Here is a 24,279-nt window from a genome sequence, read left to right as displayed (position 1 = left end):
CTACTCTCTTATTCCCAGGGAAGTCCAACTACTAGACAAATGAAAGAAAAGTAAGAAGTCATCTTTCTGAGGATTGGTTTCTAATAGAGTCTTGTCGCCCATCTCAAACCAAAAAAACCTTTATTCCTTCAAAAGGAAGCAGTACCGTAAATAGATTGTCTTCTTTGAGCGTCAGCTAAGTGTGTATTCGGTGTCTTTACACCTTCGTTTCTAAAACAGCACAGTCTTCCTGCAGGCGTGTGGTAGACAGCCACTCTCTGTGTTTTTAACAAGACCTAAAGTTCCTTTTGTTAATGGAAAAAGCATTTTTAAAAAATTATTATATGATGTAGGTAGTTGAGATATTAATTGTCTAGTCTAATCCCCTTGTTTAATGGAATTGGAAACTAGGCCCAGGCCAGCAAGGGATTACTCAAGACACACAGACTGACAACAGCAGAGCAAGGGAAGGAACCAAAGAATCCTGATCTGCGTTCAAGGATAATAACAAAGATGCTCATCCAGGGGGATGAAATGATCAACAGCCATTGACTACACTTCTTATAAGGTTCCCCCTTACTGTCCCTCTTTTGGGAATGAAATTATGAACCTTCTCCATGTTCCTTGGCTGAAAACATACTTTGAGCACTTGGCTTGAGAGTATTCTGTTGAGGGGACGAAGAAGGAACGGGAGCAGAGCATGCTTCTAGCCAGGAGCCAGAGAGCTTCCCAAATTTGCCTTTCTCCAGTGACCCTTGGCAGGACTTCCCTGGAGAAGCAAGTGAGTGCATGTAAAAGATACCCTGCAGCCACCTTAAAGCAATAATCTGCAAAGGGAAAATGGCAGCCTACCGGAGATACTTTATTGCAGTCTTATTAGTAATGGCCAAAAGAATGAAAGTCACCTAATTGTTCAAGAACCCAACTGTGCAGCCATTAAAAATCATGGTTATAAAGTCTGTACAACAGTATGAATGCACTCATGAGGTAATGTTGAGATTGTGGGGAAAGTATGTACTTGACAAGAGACTTAAATATAAGATACCAAGAAGATAAGAAGAGTTGTATTAGAATACAGTACTAATTGTGGAATGGAAGTCGGAGTGTTTTTCCCCCTTTTGTATATATTCTTGCGTTCCTAGATCTGACTGTACTCCTTGTATAATTACATATTTTGTTCTTTAAAAAAATCTTTAGCAAGACCGACATCTGAGTCTGAGTCTGCTTTACTTCCCCTTCCACCGTGGTTTGTGTGTTCCTCCTCCCGCTTCCTAATCTTTGGCGGAGACATGATGGTGAAGAAAAAAGTCCTGAGCCTAGTAAGGAGACAAGGATTCTGTCCCCAGGTGACCCTGTGACCTTGAACAAGCAAGCACATAGCCTTAGGGTGCCTTGGTCTTGGTTCCTTTGAAGTGTGGGAGTTGGAATCTGTGCTCTCCAAGGTCCCTTTGACTCTCACATTCTTAGATTTGAAATGGCAATAAAACTTTCTGCCTGGGAGTGCTTGGGTGGCTCAGTCAGTTGCTCCTGAGCAGCTGGGATTGAGCCCCGTGTTGGGCTCTGTGCTGAGCGTGGAGCCTGCTTAGGATTCTCTCTCTCTCTCTCTCTCTCTCTCTCTCTCTCTCTCTCTCTCTCCCCCTCTCCCCCCTCCCCCCCCGCCCCCACTCACTTGTGCACTCTCTAAAATTAAAAAACAAAATAAAACAAAAAAAAAAAAACCTGTCTGCCTGACATGGTTGTTGGGAGGAGTAGCTGAATGGGTTGGAGTCATTTTGTATTCATAGATTGCTGTGATAGGTAAGGTGTCCTGACGATAGAAGCTCTGTTCTTCAGTGTGCTGCATACAGGGATAGGTAAGAGGAAGGGACAGTGTTCTCCAGGGAGTCTGGACTCTTCAAAATAAAGAGACTCAACAGTTAAGTATACCTTTCTCAAAGTAATGAATTATCTTAACCTCCAAAAAATAAGCTAATCCAGTTCTGTTTGTAAAGCCATTCTGGTCTCCATGGGTACTGGCTTAAGGTTGGCTGTTGCAGGCACATCCTGAACCCCTGAAGGAAGTTTTGGAGCCAGAGCTCTGGTCTTTACAGGGCATTCTGCTTCTCCCTCAGAGGTGCCTCAGCTGCTTTACCCTCTGACCTTCGTTTGACTGATGTTTGAGCTTTATATTGTCATCCATTCAATTGGTGGGTGATTGTGTACTCAAACGTGCACATCACCTACCTCAGTAAAATTCAGACTCTGAATCAATATAAGGACAGAAAGTCCCAGGCTGCTCAGCATCCTGACCCAAGTAGCTGGACCCTCTGGTTCCCTTTCTCTCTCAGGACCTACCTTCGAAGACACAGAATGTGAAAACTGAGCTATAGCATGGACGGGGCATCTTAATCTGAGATGAGGGACCAGAGGGAAGCGATAGTGAAATACCTGGGGCCTTCAAGATTCTAAATAATTCTGTCTCTGGACTGACAAAATTAAAGGGTTAGGTGGCCTTGTTAATACTATTTTTTGTTCCTCTTATTGATAATAGCACTTTGTAGATTGTGACTTAGGCTTCAAGTGTAACCAAGTGGCCACAAAGATGTTCCTATTGGCTTTTCTGTGGGGATAGTTTGTTCTGCCTCCTGAAAATGGCCCAAATCTCAAGACTCCTTGTGTTATTAGATCAGTTATCATCAAGCGCTTTTCAAATTTTTTATTTCTTACTAATATTATCTACCTGGTTCTTCAGTGCCTTTTCCAAACTGAAAGGTGGAACAGGTTAACCCCACTACCCCGATGCTGTACACATTTTCTCAGGGGAGGCACAGAAATAGAATCGTGTAGACCCACCTTATCAATGAAATAAAGAGGCTTAAGAACAAAATGAACAAAAAAAGCACTACCATTTATGAATCACAGTGGAATCCTAACTTATTCCTAACCAGTAGTCTGAGCTATATCAGAGTCGGGGGTCTCTTAGCAGGAATTATTCAGCTCAAATGTGTTTTAGCGGGGGGTGTGCCGTCATTGACTTCTGACCGTGGTGGTAGATTGTTTAAAACATGCATGCTCTTTGGAGGCATTCTGAATGAGTTCCTTTGTGACCTTGGAAGCTGAAAGTGGTCCTGTAGGATACATTCTCGATTTTTGGAGTTAGAAATAGCTTCTGCAGTCTTATGCTCTGGACTGTATGCATGATTAGTCTGGATAACATTGCTGATGAACGCTGAAATTTACATAGAAGCATCAGATAAATAGCATGTTGGTATCAGTCCCAGAGTTAAAGCTCAGATTGTCAAAAACTGGGTTTCTTTCTTTCTGGGTGTTATTGGTAAATTCAGCCATTTGAATCCCATAGTAGCTCTCATGTAGCATTTTTTATTATGCTTGTCTGTTTATTTGTTTTTCTTCCCCCCCCCCCCCCCACTTTTTGGGGGTGGGGGTGGGGAACACTTGTCATTTTTCTTCCTAGCAGATTCAAGCCCCAGTAAGACAACAGCCAAAGGTTCAAACAACCCCACCTCCTGCCGTCCAGGGACAGAAACTTGGATCTCTCACTCCTCCATCATCCCCCAAGACCCAGCGTGCTGGGCACAGGCGGATTCTCAGTGACGTAACCCATAGTGCGGTCTTCGGGGTCCCTGCCAGCAAATCAACCCAGCTGCTCCAGGCAGCTGCAGCTGAGGCCAGCCTCAATAAGTCCAAGTATGCGGTGCTTCCTCTTTATCTTTCTTACTGCTGTGGGCCAGGGCTGCTGTGTGCCAGGGCTGTGTAATTCTTGGCATCTGCGTGTCGATGTGTGTAGATGTACATATAATGGTAGGTGTCTGTGTTTGTTAAGAAACTGAATTTGCCTGTAGTACGTAGACCATACTGATCTTAAGGAATAATTTCACATTTGCTTGACTGTTTCTATTCTCTCACCCATTTCATGTTCCACAGAGTATTTTTTAAACTTGTAGTCTGATCAAATCTCCATGCTGAAAATCTCTCATTTGGCTCCCCATTGCCTGTGGGTTATATCTGAACTCATTGGTTAACAGACCAAAGGCTGTTGTATCACATTGGTGGACTTGTCACTCTCCATCATCGCGAGCACTTTGTTCATCCTGTGCCCTCTCCCCAGACTGCCACTACCCTCCTTGTCCACCTGGAAATGCTTATTTTTTTCATCAAGATCCATGCAGAGATGACCTTTTCTTTCAGCCTTTGGTATCATATATAAGCTTGTCTCAACCTTTTTTGAGCATGCATCACATTGTATCATCATTATTTGTTTGTATATCCAGCTGATCTAGCCTGTAAATTCCTCTAAGACAAGGACCATGTCTTAACCTTTGTAAATCCAGTGACTGGCTTTGTGCCTGAAATAAAGTAGATAGCAATGAGTGCTCGCTAGGTAAATGCAATTTCAGACCCTCAGCTTTCTTGGAATCATGTACTCTAATGTTAAAAATCTTTAAGTCATTAATTAAATGCAAAGTCTCAAGAGAGACTTTAGAAGAAAATTAGGTAATGATACCACAAGATAGTGATAACTATCTTTGTTTCCCTTTAACTGTGATGATGACCACTCACGGTGGCCCTTCATTCTCTGTGGGCTAGATCCTGACAGATGGGAGGCACCTGAAAAGACACCAGTCCTGGCCCCTCTGGGGTCAGTTATTGTGGATGTTACAGTGGGTGCCATAGGAGGCACAAGCCTAAGAACAGGTTGCTTTGGGATTCTGGATTGAAAGGACTTGCAGATGAGACCAAAAATCTAAGCAAGAGATGAAAGAAGTAGTGGGAGATAAATGATCATGAAGGAACGGGAGATATTCATTTCACACAGTGAGAAAAGTATCTGTGGAAAGTGTCCGATTGCTGGAGAAAGCGCTTGCTAATAATGGTTGGACCTAGAAAACAAATTGATCTCAAACAGAGAAAGCAGATTGACCCTTTTTCAACTTTTTCATTTCGTGGGGGTGGGAACCTACCTAGGTCTGCAACCACCACTCCATCAGGCTCTCCTCGGACCTCCCAGCAAAATGTTTATAATGCTTCAGAAGGTTCTACGTGGAATCCCTTCGATGACGACAATTTCTCCAAACTCACCGCTGAAGAACTACTGAACAAGGACTTTGCCAAGCTGGGGGAAGGTGAGCGATTGGTGTCTTTCTGTGATTCTTAAAACCCTAGCTCCAGAGGGGCATGCCTGTGAAAATGGAGGGTTGGCTCTTTCTTTCCCTCAAAGGCTTGATTTCGAAGTACGTGTGCAAACTGGTATGTTTACCAGGGCACTGACGTCTTTCCATCCTCAGGAACTCCTGGCCTGTTGCAGGCAGGGGCACGGAGAGTGGGACTCTTTTAGGAAGGATTTGGTAGCAGAGCTCAGGATGGTAGTGTCAAGCACGGTCACTCCTCAGACAAGTGTGATGGGTTTCTCGTCCTATGTGTGTTTATTGTCACAGAAAGTTGTTACTGCTCACCCAGGAGAGTGTGCTGCCCTCACGTGAACATTGAATCTCTCACCATGATTAGAATTCTGACTGCGAAAAGGCAATCAAATGAATAGAAGGCACCATTTCTACTCTCAAAAACCCACAGTCTGTTTTGGAAGGCAGGACACAGATACACACACAGGCATGCAACATGCACTTTGGGAAAACCACAGCACGTTGGGAAAATCCTTCGAGAAGAGTACCTCAGCATTAGACAAGAGCACAGGGTAAAGGAATGATCAGAACCGAGTGAATGATAACGGACTTTGACCAGACATTTTAACTTTAGCTATTATTTTATAGATATCTTTTAAAAATTTGTATTACTTTCTTATCCTTTTATTTATTTATTTTTTTGTAGTTTATTTATTTATTTTTGGGTTGAGAGCACACACACAAATGCATGCACAAGTAGGAGAGGGACAGAGAGGGGGGATCTGATGTGTGCTCTGAGCTGACAGCAGACGGTCCCATGTGGGGCTCAAACTCATGAACGGTGAGATCATGGCCTGAGCCAAAGTTGGATGCTTAACCAACTGAGCCATCCATGTGCGCCTTCTTATCCTTTTAAGCCAAAGATAGGGTATAGGATTTAACTCTGACAGTCAACTAACTCATTGTCAAATTATTTCATTGTTATGTATGCCAGTTATTGTTCTAGAATAACAGAAATACCTTCATGGGCTATTGAAAACTCTAGTATTTTTGCACTTGATTAAAAGACTGCCAAACTTAGGGCTGCCTGGGTGGCTCAGTTGGTTAACCATCCGACCTCGGCTCAGGTGATGATCTCGTGGTTTGTGGGTTCGAGCCCTATGTCAGGCTCTGTGCTGACAGCTCAGAGCCTGGAACCTTCAGATTCTGTGTTTCCCTCTCTCTCTGACCTTCCCCCGCTCATGCTCTCTCTCTTTCTCTCTCTCTCTCTCTCAAAATAAGTAAACATTAAAAAAAAGAGACTCCTAGGTTTTAAAATTCTTGTGTCTATTTTTAATAATTTCCTGTCTCTCTTCTGTCACATTGAACTGCTACCATTGTTCCTGTCCCTTGTGACGTCTCAGTCCCACCGTTTCCCCCACGCCCCCTTCTCATGTCCACTCCTGAAATGTTTCCACCACAGAAAACAGATTGGCAAACTCATTAGAATTACATAAAAATAAATGGATTTGGAATAAGGACTGGAGGCATCCTGCTCTGAGTAAGGTGCTTGAACCTTCGGGCTTTCGCTCCAGCCATCTCTTTTGTGGCTTTTTACTTATTTATTTGAAAAAATTTTTAGTGATGATAAATATACATAACATAAACATTAGCTTCTTAACCATTGTTAACTGTACAGTTCAGTAGTGTTAGTTACATACTCACTGTCGTGCATCCAATCTCCAGAACTCTTTTTTGCCTTGCAAAACCAATGTGCAATCTTTGATTCTTAAAACTTCCCTCCTTTTCTCACTGTTGTCTCCGTTATTGCAGTGACTAGACAGAGACCTTTGAATAGCTGAGGTGTTGCCATAATGCAGTAAAAAAAAGTCTAGAAGTCACTTCAGAAGGTGCCCTTCATCTCCTGCATGTATGTGCACATCATGGGATTTTGCTGGAATGAACTGAGTGGTATTTTGTCTCTCCAGGCAAACATCCTGAGAAGCTTGGAGGCTCAGCTGAGAGTTTGATCCCAGGCTTTCAACCAACTCAAGGTGATGCCTTTGCCACTCCCTCATTTTCTGCTGGAACAGGTTAGTATAGCAAACGTGTGAAACACAGGGCTTACCGTTGTTAACCTCCACAGATAACTCTGGCACACCAGTGAGCCCCAAATCTTGGTGTTAACTTATGTTTTCTTTTATTCAGAAGATTTCCAATATTAAAGATCGGGGGAAAAAAAATCTGGAATCACTTGAATTCAAATGATTCTCTTTGGTTCACATAATACTTTAAGCAAATGGTTCTCTTTGGTTCACATACATACTTTAAGCAAATATTTCTAAATTTAAGAACATCATTCTGTTAATCTCTTTTAGGTTAGTTATTTAGGTTCTGTGGAATGACTTGAAGAATTCTAAGAATTAGATGTTCTATCCTGTATCCAAGACTCTACTGAGCTGTGTTTTTGTGCATGTGTATGTGTTTATGGGGAGAGGGAGATACCTTTTTTAAAAAATTAGGCCTTTTTTAAATTAAAGAAGCAATAGTAAAAAATTAATTTTCTCCTTTATTAACAGAAATTATACATAGTAAACTATACTTCGATTAACATTTCTTAAAAATTAAAAAAATGATACATATTTATTATATAAAAGCAATATTTATAGAAAAGCATAGGGAAGAAAGTTAAAATGCCCATAATCTCACCACTGAGAAACAGCTCAGGGATACCATTTTGGTTCCTGTTAGTGGCATTTGACATTTTTAGGGTCACAGATATCTTGTGAATCTAATGAAAGTTATAGATCTTCTCCTTCATGAAAATACATGACCACAATTTTGTACACAGTTTTTAACCTCAGCTTAAGACTCTAATGTACATCTTTATCGTCCTATTTTAAAACCAAATTTTCTCACTTACTAAATCTGGCACATTTCCCACATCATTAAAGAAGCTCTTAAATTTTAAAAAGATCTGCATTAAATTGCTTCATATGCATTTGTCCTAATGTATTTAACCAAGTAACCTCTTTTTTAAACATTAATTTGCTTTCAGTGTTTTACTATTATATTTCCCTCAGCGGCAGGTGTGAGGTTTTGAGTGTATGTGTGTGTATATATATGTATATGTATGTATATATATATATGTATGTACGTACATATGTATGTATATATGTATATGTGTATATATATATTCTGTGTACATATGGAATGTGATATACTTCTGAAATTGATCATTTTAGTTGTATGGATTAATTTCTGATTTTAACCTTATATATTCTTTCTTTCTTCCTGCTTTCTTTAGGTGTGCAGTAGTTTTTCTAACTTCATGTATACATTTCTTATTGGAACTTTGGCTGTCATTACATAATATCCTTTACAGTTTCTTTAAGATAACTTGTAGGAGTTTATTTATTCAGTCAGAAGATATGTGTCTTTTAAGGCTTTGGTACCTGCTTTTAAATTGGCCTCTGGGAACGCTGTACAAATTTTATTTTGATCAATAGTGAATGAGAGTAATTTTTCTGCCATTTCCTCACCCAGCCCAGTTCAGAGGCTGTACACAGAGGACAGTATCTACTGGCCATTTTTATTTCTTCTGGGATATGTATTGTTCATGTCCTTTGCCTTTTTTTCTCTTCTTTTTTTTTGGGGGGGGGGGGTCCTGTGTTCATTTTGTTCTTATTAATTTGTAAGAGCTCTTCCTATGTCCTATATTGTAAACATTTTCCCCAGCCTGTCATTTGTCCTACACAAGTATCATCTCATCTGACCCTCTCAACAACCCTATTATCTCTTCTGACCCTCAACACATCTCTACATTAGTCACAGGTGAGGTAACTGAGCACAGTCTAGTCTCTTTTCCAGGGTCACAGAGCTAGGACGTGGCAGAGCTGGGACACCAACCCTCTGGCTCCAGAAGTTCCTCTCTCAAGTTTCCTGCCACAGAATGAGGCAAATTTACTAATATCTTTTTTAAAAATCATCTGCAGGTTTAAATTTTTTTAAGTAAAATAAGATAGTGCATTTAAACCTTTTATAATATTTGTATACATCAATTTTAATTGTATGTATTTGTGTTTCTCTTTTTCTTAGTAACTTTAGTAGAGATTTTGCTGTTTTAGTATCTTTCAGAGACAGCTCTTAGATTTATAAAATCTACCGTTTTTCTGTCTTCTAATTCTTTAACTTTTATTTTTTTTGATTACAGATCCCTGTTTTTCTTAGGTTTGCTTTGCCAGTATTAAAAGGAACATCTAGTAAAATTTTTAAAAATATAATAAAAGTGTTTAGAGTTTTTCTCCCACCATAGCAGTGATTTTCAACCAGCGTGAGAGTGGGGAGAGAGACTAATTATAATCTGCAGGAAGACTTCTCCACAGATATTTCAATATTCTCTTTTCTCCTCTCTTTAATTGCCTACCCCACCCTGACCTTTGAAGATTAAACTGATTATTGAGAGTGCTTTCTAATAGATGTGTTTCCCTCATCGGAAAAAAACTGGAGTTTTAACCGTATCCTGTAAGCCTTCAGATGATATTCTTATGTTATTATTTTGGAATCACATTGGACTTCTTTGGGGGATGTGCTTTTTAATATTAAATAGTTAAAATTCTTTGTGTTATTTTCCATTTTCAGCTTTGTTCTCTTGCCTGTGTGATTTTTTTTTTTAATGTTTATTTATTTTTGAGAGAGAGAGACAGAGAGCATGAGAGGGAGAGGCAGAGAGAAAGGGAGACACAATCTGAAGCAGGCTTCAGGCTCTGAGCTGTCAGCACAGAGCCCGATGTGGGGCTTGAACCCACGGACCATGAGATCATGACCTGAGCTGAAGTCGGACACTTAACTGACTGAGCCACCCAGGCGCCCCTTGCCTGTGTGATTTTTAAATGCACTGATAATTTGATCTGGTTTCAAGTGCTTAAAGTTTGATATGCCACACAGTTGCCTAAATGTACCAAATGTATGAAGCATTGACTGTTGTCCTTGGGATAAAGCATCACAATAATGTCCAGCTATGGTACTGGGTAGAATATAGTTTCCCCAGAAAGGGGGTCATGGAATAAGTAAGCTTTAGGAAAGTCTTCTTTGCTATAGAATCCTAGCATTTAGTATAGTGTTTGGTTCCGTACAGATTGTTGAATGAATGAAAAGCTACTTTTTGCCAAAGGATAGGAGCTTGGATTTACCACTGTTAATGGTAGAGGCCCCTACACATTTCCCTTCTGCTCCCAGTTTCAGTGCCTTTGATTCCTACTTATCACGTTTTGTTGTTTGTTTTGTTGTTCATTTGTCTGTATGAACTGGTTTTTTAAATTTTTTTTTAATGTTTATTTCTGAGACAGAGCATGAGTGGGGGAGGGGCAGAGAGAGAGGTAGACACAGAATCAGAAGCAGGCTCCAGGCTCTGAGCTGTCAGCACAGAGCCCGACACGGGGCTCAAACTCACAAACCTCAAGATCTTGGCCTGAGCCGAAGTGGTCGCTCAACCGACTGAGCCACTCAGGTGCCCCTGTATGAACTGTTTTTAAAACAGTTTTTATTTTTGTTGTAGCGTCTTCTTCCCCTTTATGCTTACTTTGTAGTCTATAAATGGCCATATTTTTCTTGAGGGACTTAAACACCTTAAACACATTTGAGTAGAGTTATGACAGTAACAGCAGCGAAAATGTACTGAGCACTTGCTACATGCTAATAAGCCCACTGGTTAAGTGCTTTTTTATGCATTATCTCAGGTGACCCTTAAAACAGCCCATGGGAAATTAAAGTGACCTGCCCAAGGTCACAACTGGAGAATGACAGGATAGAGATCTGAACCCGAACAGCCCAGTCCAGCAGCTGTAGTCATAACCATATCTCAAGAACCTTTGTAAATCAGTGACACTAAGCTTTTTACAAACATTATAAAACATCTTCATATTTTTTTCATCTTATCCAGTCTTTTTACATGAACATGTGGTGTTTTTCCTTCTTTCTTGTCTGTGGTATAAACTTTTTGTGTTTGTGACGCTTTTCATTCTTTACACAAGAAGGAAAATTATAGGGGCTCCTGGGTGGCTCAGTCAGTTAAGCACACAACTTCAACTCAGGTCATGATCTCATGGTTTGTGAGTTCGAGCCCCGCGTCGGGCTCTGTGCTGACAGCTCAGAGCCTGGAGCCTGCTTTGGATTCTGTGTCTCCCTGTCTCTCTGCCCCTCCCCTGCTCATGCTCTGTCTCTCTCTCAAAAATAAATAAACGTTAAAAGAAAATTTTTAAAGAAAGAAAATTATATCTAAACCCCAGAAATTAATATGTCCTCATTTGTATGAAATATAGGATAGCACCATTTTCTACGAGTTTTCTAACCAAGCTCAGACTGTTCACTGATTTTAAACCATCTGATCAACAAGGAAGGAAATAAACAGGAAATTTCATAAGTCAGGGAGGATGGCAGAAGGGTTATTTTAAACATTTTTTATGGTAAAAGCTGCAAAAATGTTGATGAACTGTGTCCATATGTTGCAACAGACATCTGGAACTTGACATTGTGCCTCTTTATTTAACATATTTTTCTGTTAAGTTATATACATTCGTTAGTGTAATTTTGGAAAAATGACTAAAAGCCCAAAGAAGCAAGATAAAAGTACTCACAATCCCACTCCAAGAGGAGAACATTGCTGACATTTTACAATATTTGTGTCCATAATTTTATTTCTACACATATATACTTTTTTTGAAGATGAATGTATCCAGTTATATAATTTGTTTTTTTTTCTTTTAATTTGTTTCATTTTGTCTCATTTAAAAATTTTTTTAGAGATTTTAAGAGCAGTGATTTTATCCCTGTCTTCCTCCATCTACCTTTAAAGCAACTTAAAAACCCACTTTAATAACCTTCTCAAAATGACAAAATTATAGAGATTGAGAACAGATTAGTGAATTCCAAGAGGTAGGGACTGGAATAAGGAGTGTGTGACTATAAAGGAGAACAACAAGGAGGTCCTTTTGTTTGATGGAACAATTCTATATCGTTGTGGTGGTGCCTATGCTAATCTATACATAGAGTCTAATTGCAAAGAACTATACACACCCAGACGAGTGTATGTGAAAACTGAATAAAATTAGTTAACAATATTGTAACAATGTCAGCGATTTTGTCCTACAGTTGTAAAAGATCTCACCATGGAAGGAAACTGGTTGAAGAAGGTTCCCAGGACACTATGTACAGCAATTTCCTATGATTTCATTATTATTTGAAAATAAAAAGTTTTAAAAAAACCACTCTATAGAGATTTTAATTACTGAGCAAACTGAATATTAAAATGCAGCGTAAAGAATAGTAAAGTAGAAAGCAGCAAACCTGTGTTCTGATCCTGGGTTTGCTGATAGACCTCTGGCTAGTCTTTTAACTTCTGGGCTTCGTTTTCTTTTCTGTAAAGGAAGAAAATTGTGCTAGAAAATCCTAAGATCCCTTTAAGCCCTGATATCCCATACGGTGTATAGATTTCTATAAATCTGTGAGTTTGCCAGATACAGAATAAATGTCAATAAATGTTAGATGTAGTCCAGAGGTTAGGGCTTGCAACAGGCAGGAAGTCTATTTCTGTTTCTTTCTGTCTTTCTGCCTAGCATGCCTAGACATTTGGTGATACCATGACCTCAAGAGGGTAAAGGGCACGTTGGAAGTATGTATACATATGTGCTAGATTACAAAACAGGCAGTGTTTGTTTATATGCCAAAATGTGTGATACGGATAATAATCGCTACAGGAATTCTGGAAGAGACCACCATAGGCTTCCACACAAAGAAGAAGTAGAATTTCAGGGGTATGAATATAGTACTAGTTTTATCATTAATTACATCTTTGAGTATGTTGCAAGGACTGGATTATATATCTCATACATATTTTGCCTTTCCCCTGGATTATATCCGCTCATCCATCTTTCTTCTGCCTCTAAGTTTAGATTTACTCTGCAATTTGAGCTGTTGGGTTAATAGATGCTAAATTCATCTAGATTTACTTGATGTTTTCTGCTTTTCTCTTTTTTTTTTTCTCTCTCCTTGACCCTTTCTTCCCCTCCAACCCACTCCAGCTGAAAAAAGGAAGGGTGGGCAGACTGTGGACTCTAGCCTCCCACTTCTAAGTGTATCTGATCCTTTTATCCCTCTTCAAGTACCTGATGCACCAGGTAGGTAAACAGAGCTGCTCTGAGCCTAAGCAGGTTGATTCTTGTGTTCCAGGGTTTCTTGAGAGTTGTTTAAACAGTCCATGAAAAGGATGTGAAATCCAAGGCCTATTAATAGGTTCTATTGTATATTTTTTGGTAATGGGAGGGCCTGTGTATTGGAAAGAACATTAGTCTAATATGATTGTAACATGTCGAGGGGGACCCGTAAGCATGTGATAGAAGGAACAAAATGCCAATAGTGGTTATATGATAATTTCCTGGCCGGTACTGATTTTCCTATAATGGGCTTTTATTTTCTAAATAAAAATACATAATAAAAGTTAAAGGGAATATGAGTCAGGAGACCCAGGTTCCCTTCCTGGCACTTCACCTATCTGAAAACCTTCTGGACTTGACTCTTCATCGGTGAAGTAATTTGGACTGTATGAGTTCGAATATCGCTTTAGGTCTACCATATCTGATTTTTAAGTGAGCAGTCTAAAAAAGGAAGAAATTGTTAGTGTGTTCTGATTGAGATAGCTTTTGAAACAATAATTGGATACTTGCCAATTGGATACTAGCATTTCATGACTGCCAGTGATTTCTCTCCCTACTCTCTTCCCCATCCTTTTAGGGGTGGGGGTGGGGAGCATGATGTGAGACACAGAAGCCACCCTTTCTTTTCTCTACCAGTCTTTTTGAATAGATCCAACTCTTTAGAAGCATCTAGCAGTCATTTTGTTTCTGGTAGTTTTTCTTCTTATTCTTACCTTTGCCTGTTCTCTTGGTTTTAAACTAATAGGATCTGCTTGGTTCTTCTTCTCTCCCAGAATGTTAAAGGTATTTGATTGATTCAAGATTGGAAATGATTGTGACATTTGTATCATCTATGTACTAAGACAGACTGCAGCAAGGGTACCATGACAGTTTTTATTTCTTTAGGCAATCTGTTGACCCTCCTTAGGGGAAGCAAAAACTTGCCTTGATCAAGTAGTATTGTGTAACTTCATAGCTTGCTGGAGCTGGATGTAGGTCAAAAATACCTAAGGTCGCTGAGAAATGATTCAGTATAGGATAGTTAAAGGAAAGGGAAGAAGGAATCAAGTAGAGGTCCTTTTCTCTGTTGTATCATTCAGGCATGCTGGGCAGTACCTAGACAAGCCATTTTCAAGCTAGAAAGGTATGGGCTGCGAACTCAGGCTGGAGCCCACTGGCCTCTTTTTCCTCCCTGTCGTGGCAGTCATGGGATCAGACAAAGAAAAGGGGTTATCGAGGCGTTTTCCCTTTGATACCCCTCAGGCTCTTGCCTTGCTCTTTCCCAGATGGCCCGTGGGCTGCAGATGCTGGAAGGGACACCTCTTGGCACAGGCCGGAAGATGAGGGCCCACAGGCAGGTATCTGTCCCCCACAACTGTCACAGGTGCCCTCTGGATCGGGGTGACGAGCCAGGCACAGATGGGCGGTGGCTCAGGATATCAACTCCCAGTTGTAGAGATGAGTTGTAAAGATAAGCCTGGGAGGCACCATAGGTAGCCGGCCGCCATCCTGCCTTCTACATTGTTATCTTTCCTGTCTCCTGATCCTCCATATTTCTCTTTTTCTGGTAGATTCCTGCTAAAGTGATACTGGTATACACTTTCATACCAATTAAGCCATGACTCATCTTGGATTTTAATAAGAGATCTATTAATGGAATATTCTAATTGAGAATTACAGGGGTATCTTATTTGTTTTATGATCTGTCAGACCAGACTCATCTGAAAACATAAATTAGATATGTCACTCCTTTGTGCTCCCATGAATTTCCATACCACTGGGAGTAAAATCCAGACTTTTTACCAAGACCTAAAAGGCCCTAACTAATCTTATTAGCTCTCTGGCCACCCCTCTAACCTGAGCTCATAATATTCTTTTCTTTAGTCTTTCTTCCAACAGTCTCAGCTTGTTCCCACTTCAGGGCCTTTGCACGTGCTGATACTCTGCCTGGAAAGCTTTTTCTCTATATCTGTTCCTTCTTATCATCTGACATTTGGGTCTCAGCTTAAATGCTATCTTCTCAGGCCTGTCGTGATCCCACGGCACTCTCAGTCACACTTCCTGGCTTTTTTCTTCATAGCATTTGTCATGACATTGTTTTCATTGGTCCATTATCTGTCTTTCCCCACCAGGATGTCAGTGTCCTGAGGGAGCGACCTTGCTGTCTGATCCAGCACTGGCGGGTAGATTGGTACTCTATGAATATTTGCAGATTGGATGAATGAACAAAGTAAAACCTGAGGCTGAAAGGCTTATGGCAGCCCCATTGCTCTCCATTTGTGTCCCCAACTCCCAAACACCAGACTACTGGCTTCACAGTTTTCTACCTGGGCCTCTGCCAACTCCCAGCCAGGCCTCTCACCCACTCTCGGAGGGTGAATAAATGAAGGTACAGCCCACAAACCCTGGAGTGAAAGCAGTAGCTAGGTTTAGAAGATTCTTCACCTCCAGCCCTTTGTCGAGCCCCCCAGAATCTGGGCTGAGCATGGTGTCTTGCAGCTGTGTCTGATTAATGTATGTACTGTAATGTTCTGCCTGTAACACCATTCAATTCTGTAGCCTTTTAATCCACGGATATCGATAGGATATGGATGGGATTACCCTACCTCCTTCCTTGGCATCTTGAAATGTCTGAGGCGAGGCCTTAGAGTGTAGGGCTCTGGGACCTCAACAAACTGCAAGTTTTTCTCCCCTCTTCCTGCCCCCCTAAAACACCCAGTTTGTCACTACTTGCAGACCACCGTGGGTACCAGTCACACTTTTAGGGCTGTTTGTTTTGCATACATGCTTCCCTCCACACTCTACCTTCCTGATGATAAAAGAGTCATGAAATCTTCGTCTCCTGACCACTCTATGCCTTTTAATGACTTAACATTTTATTTGATGCTTTTAAAATGCCCTCCCATGTAATTTCCTCCGATTCTACAAAGAAGACGGACTGGTAGGTTTGTCAAGTAATAATCTCATGTTCCGGGTGAGAAAGTGAGACACTGGTGCTGTTGGGACTGTGCTGCTGCACACATTCCTTTTAATGGCCCCAGGCCCCAGCCAGTGAAACCTCCCTGTCTGGGGGTCAATAAAGCCTTCGACTGCAAAGCTAAAATTAAGGTTTAGGGAAATACAAAAGTGGGCTTGAACTTTTCAGACCTGGGCTCTACCCACATCGTGGCTTGGTGATTTTGTTCAAATCACTTAAACTCTGTGTTCTTCTCCTCAAAATTAAAACTATTTTAAAACCTACCTCATGGAGTGGCTTGTGAGGGCCAGATGGAAGCATGTATTTGGAATTGCTCTGTAAACTTTAAATTAGTATAAAGATAGGAAATGTTGTAGACTTTGGTTCTGAGCCCTTATTCCCCATGGGGCAGTCCTAGTTATGAAAAGTCTTAGACAATAATGTTTTTCTCTTACAGAAATTAAACTTGCTTTATAACCTTTGACCTTTGCACAACTGAGAGCCATTGAAATAGACTTCCTTGATATAATGATTATTAAACTGTGGGTAAAGGGGCATTGGGTAATTGGATTTGTTTGGGTTTTATTTCTTTTAGGACCATTTCTGTTTTCCAAAGCATCATAAAACACATTTTCTTAGAAAATCTGGCATTAAAAAAAATCACAGCCATGAGCATTTGTGTGCTCACAGAGCTGCCAAATGAAGCCTAGCTCTGGTGAGTCTCAAAGTATTTCATTGATGCTCATATGCTGTGTGTTCATTTTTCCTTCTCTTTGTGTTAGATAAGCTATAGGTGGTACCAAATTTAAAATACAGTAGAAGAGAATGGGGAATTTTCTCTGAAAATTGGCTGAAGGATTTAATCTTTTGTTTTTTTTAAACTGGTAAAATACACATAACACAAAATTTACCATTTTAAAGTGGACAGTTCAGTGGCATTTAGTCTTCACATTGTTTTGCAACCATCATCATCCATCCACAGAACTGGTTTAATCTCACAAAACTGAAACTCTCCACCTGTAACTCTCCTTCCTCCTTTCCTGCAGCCCCTGGCAACCACATTCTGCTTTCTTCCTCTCTGAATTTGACTACTCTAGATACCTCATATAGGTAGAATCATACAGTATTTGTCTTTTTGTGACTGGCTTATTTCACTTAACATAATGTCCTCAAGGTTCATCCATGTTGAAGAATATGTCAGAATTTCCTTTATTTTGAAGGCTGAATAACATTCCATTGTATATGTGTACCACATTCTGTTTATCCATTCCTCTTTTGTTGGGTTGCTTCACTTGGGTTATTGTGAAAATGCTCCCATGAGCATGGGTATGCAGATGTCTCTTCAAGACCCGAGATTCTTTTGGGTATATATCCGGATATGGAATTGCCAGGTCCTATGGTAATTCTAGTTTTTATTTTTTGAGGAACCACCATATTATTTTCCATAGCGACTACATCTTTTTACATCCCTACGGGCAGAGCACTAGAGTTTGAGGAAAAGATTTTCATAGCAGCTCCTTAATGCTGACTTCTCAACATCAGTGTTCCACAAGACTCAGCAAGCAGGCATTGGTTGCCTCATAAGTGCCACTTCCTAGAATCAACAGCTTTTTTAAAATGTACCTCCTGGTTTATGGTAGTTCATCATCTCTCAAAAAGTCCACAGGAGAAGCTGTGTTTTCTTAGTGGTTTGTTGTGAAGATAAGCATTCCTCTCAGAGCTATCTTCCTGGCATATTCCTCACTTCCAACTGCTATTTCATGATATTGAAAAGCCCAAGGTTGATCACCTATGTGTCTTTGCTCTGGAAAGTTTCTCTTTCTGCAGATTCAGTTCCCTAAAATGAACCTGGAATGGGGCATGGTGGCTGACTTTTGCTTCCATCTTGCAGATGTTACAGACAGTTTAGTGTCTAGTTTCTCAATGATAGGAACTATTTAGAGTGACTGCATTTTAAAAACAGCATCTCTCATCACAAGACTTCAGACAAGATGTAAATTTCCGAAGCCACGAAGCTGTAGCAACCAAATCATCTTTTCTGATGGGGGCTGGCATCAGGCTTTTCCTGTTCATTAGATCAACCTGCTTTACTGTTCGTGGTCAAATTCCTCATTAGGCCTGGAATGGCTCTTGAGCAAACCCTTAACCTGTTTAGCCTCTAAATAGATACCTATCCTCTCTTTTGATGTTTGGAAAGAGAGAAAGCTCACAACTTGTACTATATTCCAGTCTCCCATCAGGAAGCAGTTTTGATTATCTAACCTTAGATGCTTTTATGAAGGATTTATTACCTTCTTGCTTTGTGGTTGATACTTTCAGTAAGTAAGTCTTGAGAGAAACCTAAGAGAAGACTTTGGAGTGGATTGATTCCTACCTTTTCCTCTCTTCCCTAGTCCCCAATGCCACTTGACTTATTATGCTTGAGAGGAGAGAGGAAGGTGCTCAAAAGATCCTTTTTCTAAGTCTGCTCTTAATTTTTCAAAGTACTAGCAACTCTCTCCTTGAAAAGCATTCTCAGCTTCCATTGGCCGGGCTAACTCACTCTGTGCCCACTTTGCTTCACGGGTCCACCTTCTCAGTCCTTTCACTGTGATTTCAGCCCAACTCCATGCTCTTAACCTGACTCATTCTTATTTGGGAACCCTAGAAACTTGAGAAAGAACTGAGTATAGTAATGGGGATGTGATAAGAAATACCACCAACAGAAAAATATGAGTAGATATTCTTCATAAAAGAAGAGATAGAAATTACCAACAATATAGATATATATTTTAAAGTTCATCATTACGATGAATCCAAGAAGAGCCAATTATGAAACAATGGGATGCCATAACCTCTGCCATTAGCTTGGTAAAGAGTGAAGACCCCACCACCTCGGGCTTGATGAACGTGTAATAAAACGGACTACACTCAGATCCTAATCGTTTACTTTCTCTTTTCTTTCCTAAAATATTATTCTGAGAAAATATGGGTATGCTGAAATATTTATCAAACAATCAGAATTTAGAGGAAAAGATTGGAAGGGTATTCTCTAAAAACTGTTAATAGCGGGTATCTCTCGAAGTGAGATTATGGGTCGTTTTTACTTTTACCCTTTGTTTTCTCCGTATTTCCCAAGTTTCCACAATAAACATGTATTACTTTTGTAATAAGGGATCAAACAAGAAACACGTGTTTTTTCCTTTTTTCTAAATGTAATTTTATTTTAAATTCCAGTATAGTTAACATACAGTGTTACATTAGTTTCACACGTACAATATCATGATTCCACAGTTCCGTCACCCGGTGCTTATCACAAGTGGACTCCTTAATCCCCATCACCTAGTTCACCCACCTCCCCTCTGGTAACTATCAGTTTGTTCTCTATAGTTAAGAGTCTGCGAGGCACCTGTGTGGCTAATCGGTTGAGCATCTGACTTTGGCTCAGGTCATGATCTCGCTGTCTGTGAGTTCAAGCCCCATGTTGGGCTCTGTGCTGACAGCTCAGAGCCTGGAGCCTGCTTTGGATTCTGTGTCCCCCTCTCTCTGCCCCCCCCCCCCACGCTCTGTCTCTCTCTGCCAAAAATAAATAAACATTAAAAAAAAAATTTAAAGATTCTGTTTCTTGGTTTCTGGGTTTTTTTCCCTTTGCTTTTTTTTTTTTTTTTTTTTTAAGACATCCATTCTTTTTTTCAAATGAGGATCTAGCTTAAATATTCCCTCACCTTCTCACCCTGTTCCCCTGGCCATAGATGTCTGGGCTGAGTTTGTGTGTTGAACAGCTGTCTTGGGGCAGTCATCTTCCTTCCTGCCCATTCTGCCACGGTGCCCTCCAAGGGTCCTTTCCCCACGGCCGCTGCCAGTTCAGATCTCCAGTTTCTTCTCTAAGCACTCCGTCTTCTAAGTAGCTGGTTAGTTCCTGCTCCCTGTTTTTCCCTTGGACAATTGGCTTTTAGAGGTGGATAGGATCTTTAAGTGTATCTTCATTTTATCATATTATCAATAAGAAAAACTTAGATCCAGAGAACAATGATGGTTTGCCCAAAGTGTCACATCAACTTAGTGCAGAGCCCAGGTCTCTGTCCCTTTGTGCCTTTTCTTTCTGTCTGGCGGACCATGCTGCCTCCTCTCACATTTCACTTTATTCAAGGAATTCTGCTTTTTCTGGTCTCATACCAAGGCATTTGAGTAAAACCTGGAATCTCACCCATTCTCACTAGTGTTATCCCAGGCATCTGTGGCTCCATTAGATATCAACAGGTTGCAAAATGCCTGTGGAGAACTTGTTTAAGGTTTGGGATCTTAATGCTTCCTGCACACGTTCCTAAATTTACCACTCTCTTCTCTGCACTGCTCCTCCCCACCCATCCCCTTCATGCCACATAGTCTCAGAGTGTCTTCATAAAACAGAAGTCCTAACACAAGTGATATCAAGGCTGGCCCTTGATTCACATGTGAGGCCTGCAGGCTGTGGCTATAAACTCTCAGCCTCCTGTAGCCTTTCTCGTGCCTCCCATGATACCCTGTTCTCAAGTTCTTCATTTACAGTGACCAAAAATGAGCCGTAATAGCTTGAGGTGTGACTTCTAATGGCTTTACATTTTGAAGCAACCAAAGCTTTCGTTAAGCCAGAGGACTGAATCTCTAGTGTATAGAAGGTCTGGGCCACAGTCCTAGCTAGCTCTGTGGCTGACCCGCTGTTAGCTCTCAGGCAGGTGGCTTCACCTTTCTGGAGCTAGTTTCTTCATCTGTAAATGAGAAGGCTAATTGAATAAGATCCGAGGCTCCTTCCAGGGCCAACATGTCTTTGATAACTTGGCCGTTGGGCATGGGACCATGTCTATGTGAAGACCTGTTCTCCTGTGTCAATGGAGACAGGCAGACCCTGTAGGCAGCACGTGAGGGAAACCGTGAAATCAAGTGCGGGCTCTACCATGTCCCATCTATGACTTTGGGCAAGTCACACATTCTCACAGTGTCTATGTCCATTCTTCTCGACTCTATCAGTATTCCCACACCCAGGGTGTTTTGTGAATAATGAATGAAAATGTTTGACCTTGAACTGCAAATGGAAGTGATGACGGTAGTTCCAGTGGCACCTGGGCACCCGCACGGAGTAACTGAGAGTCTTCTGTCATTTCAGTAGTGCTGAGGGTGGGACAGGCTGGTTTTGTACATGCTGTCCACCTTACTTAGGCCGTGGCTCTGTGCTCCCACTCCTAGTTCTCTGTCTGCTATTGCTCTGTCCCTGCTCCTCCTTCCCACATTCCAGTATTCGAGTGTCATCACAGATCATCCATGTGAATAGCATGTTACTGTTTGGTCAGAAGATAAGCCTCTCTACATTTGGTAGCTTAGCCCATCCCCACCCTGTTCTGTCTCACCACACAACACATGCACACATGTATGCACACACACACTTTTTTAGCCCCTCACATCAGCTTTTTGCTAACGGCTAATGAAAATAGTCGATTCTTGCTGAGGTACCTGACTTTCCACTTGATCGCCCATTCTCCCCACCTCCCCAATGAGGCCACAGACATGTGACATAGGGTATGAGAGGAAACTGAGAACTGGGGATACAGAGATTAATAACATACCTTCTCTGCCTTCAGTCACATTGTAAGGGCTGCAAGAGAAGAGAGTGCAGAGGGCTCCAGAAGTTTCCTGATGTGGCAGGGAGGACAGGGAAAGGCTTAGAAGAGATGATACTTGAGGGAAAGGCTTAGAAGAGATGATACTTGAGTGACCAATACAGAAGGATGGTGGGAGGTATCTCCCATTTTACAGTTGAGGTAATGACAGAAGTTAAAGGAACAGCCTCACGGTAACAACCAGTCACTGGAATGGCTAGAATTCACACTCTGAATGTGGCTAGCCTAAGGTTTTGCACCTGGATAAACTGCTGTATGAAAGATAAGCAAGTAATTTGGGGTCATTGCTTTTTATCTGTTGCTTCATAAGATTGCAAATATATGGGTGCTGAAAGTGAAAGAAGCAAATAATTACTTTTCTGTATGTGAAAGAGGCTCTTTTGGGAATAAAACAAAAGCTAGTGTTCAGAATAATCAAAACTTGGACTTTTTGGGGAAACATCTTCTTTTTGCCAGTATGCTAAAAATTGTCAGATATTTTTAACATCTTGTCTGCTAATAGAATGTTATGCACGATGCAAGATTAATGCTGATGTGATTACACTGGTATACTTGGTTAGTACCCTGGGGTTTTTTTCCCTGCTGTTGAAAAGTTGTTTTTTTCCTTCCTTCCTTTCTTCAATATAAATCAGGTGTAAATGAGCAATGTAGCATATTGTCATTTAATTCAAAGATAACCTACATGCCATATACTCCAAAGATGGTAAATTGGTCTCACATATAAAAATATCTTTTTCGGCAGTATATTAAGTGGACGAAAGCAAATTACCTTGCCAAGACACTAAAATCCATTACTTTGTTTCATCTGTGTAGTTAAAGATCACCTTAAATTACAGATCACCTAAATTTCAGTTTCAGTCACTCAACGAATATCAATTTCATCTTTACTTGATTCCTGATAGCCTGGAAGAATGCAGATTCATTAAAACGTTATATACACATACTTGAACTTTAAGTCACTTTTTTTTCTCAAACATTTTAATTTTAGTTTTATCTTAATGGCATGGTATTTCTGTGATAGAAAAAAAAAATGTCAACAGGCTTTAACTGGGCAAGTTATAGAATTTATGTGGCCTTAACCTCCTTGCAAGTAAAAGGAGGTTTGAGACCTTAATTCCCTTCTTTCTGTAAGATTCTATGACTCATTATTTTGTTTCAAGTTAATGCTCTACCATTAATAAGTTGAAGGTAAATAGAGATTTATTGATGGATCAAGGCTGAAAGAATCATGAAGGAATCTTAATGTGTGCACTTATCACACATTAAGTTATTAGGTGTGACAAATCTGATGGCTTCTTACGTCCTTTTGTTTCTTAGCCAAATGACATCAAAAGTAATCCATCTGCAGGTGTACGTGAATTTCATGAGATTTGACCATAGAATGATAAGAGTGGCAGCCTGTCACACACTCTCCATTGGCAGACAATAAGTGATGGTTGAAGTTAATTTAGGCATATTTTGATTCACTTGCTGAGTTATAAACCATTTCTAAATGCAAGTCCAAAAAAAATGTTCACAACTAAGGAAGGGGTATGAACGTATACTTATATGGATATGTTTATGGCAGCTTTATTTTTAATAGCTAAAAACTATTAGAAACAACCGAATGTCTTATCAACTGGTGAATGATTGAATAAAATGTGGTACGTTCATACAGTGGAACACTCCTACCACATAAGACAGAACAAATTACCGATACATGCCACACTGGGGAGAAGTCTCAGAAGCATTATGCTGAATCAAGGACATCAGACCGAAGAGACGACATACTGCATGGTTCCATTTATAGAAAATTCTAGAAAAGGCAAAGCTGTAGGGACAGAAAGCAGTTCAGTTGTTGCCAGGGCCTGTGGGTAAAAGGAAGGCACTGACCAGAATAAGGCATAAGGGTATTTTGGGGGGTGACGAAAATGTTTTACATCATTTCAGTGGTGCTTACATGAGTGTGTACATTTGTCAAAACTCAGCAAATTGTGCCCTTGAAATTGTTGACTTTTATTCAGTGTAAATTATACCTCAAAAATTTTTTTTCTTTTTCAAGTTTTAAATTCCAGTTAGTTAGCATACAGTGTAATATTAATTTCAGGTGTAGAATTTAGGGATTCATCGCTTATGTACAACACCCAGTGCTCATCACAACAAGTGCCCTCCTTAATACCCATCACCCTTTTAACCCATCCCCCTCCAACCTCCCCTCCAGCAACCCTGAGTTTGTTCCTATGGTTAAGAGTCTGTTTTATGGTTTGCCTCTCTCTCTCTCTCTCTCTCTCTCTCTCTCTCTCTCTCTTCCCCACTATGTTCATCTGTTTTGCTTCTTAAATTCCACATATGAATGAAATCATATGGTGTTTATCTTTCTCTGACTTATTTCACTTTGCATAGTACACTCTAATGCCATCCTCGTTGTTACAGATGACAAGATT

At 40.5% G+C, this 24,279-nt stretch overlaps 1 protein-coding gene across 11 annotated transcripts in view; it reads left to right on the top strand.

Moving 5' to 3' along the window:
* The window catches only part of AAK1 (AP2 associated kinase 1), a 173,353-nt gene that overhangs the window by 130,367 nt on the left and 18,707 nt on the right, over positions 1 to 24,279 (top strand). For 6 of the 11 annotated variants that reach the window (XM_032592658.1, XM_032592659.1, XM_030310754.1 and 3 more), the window contains exons 14-17: positions 3,434 to 3,666; positions 4,945 to 5,102; positions 7,067 to 7,171; positions 13,157 to 13,252. In XM_032592658.1, coding sequence (XP_032448549.1) covers positions 3,434 to 3,666; positions 4,945 to 5,102; positions 7,067 to 7,171; positions 13,157 to 13,252 — 592 coding nt within the window. The remainder of the gene's footprint in view (positions 1 to 3,433; positions 3,667 to 4,944; positions 5,103 to 7,066; positions 7,172 to 13,156; positions 13,253 to 24,279) is intronic. The other 5 variants (XM_032592657.1, XM_032592660.1, XM_032592663.1 and 2 more) reach the window with 2 other exon arrangements.

This window comes from Lynx canadensis, chromosome A3, assembly GCF_007474595.2.
Source record: "Lynx canadensis isolate LIC74 chromosome A3, mLynCan4.pri.v2, whole genome shotgun sequence".
Lineage (NCBI taxonomy): Eukaryota > Metazoa > Chordata > Mammalia > Carnivora > Felidae > Lynx > Lynx canadensis.
This window is presented reverse-complemented; position numbering and strand designations above follow the sequence as displayed.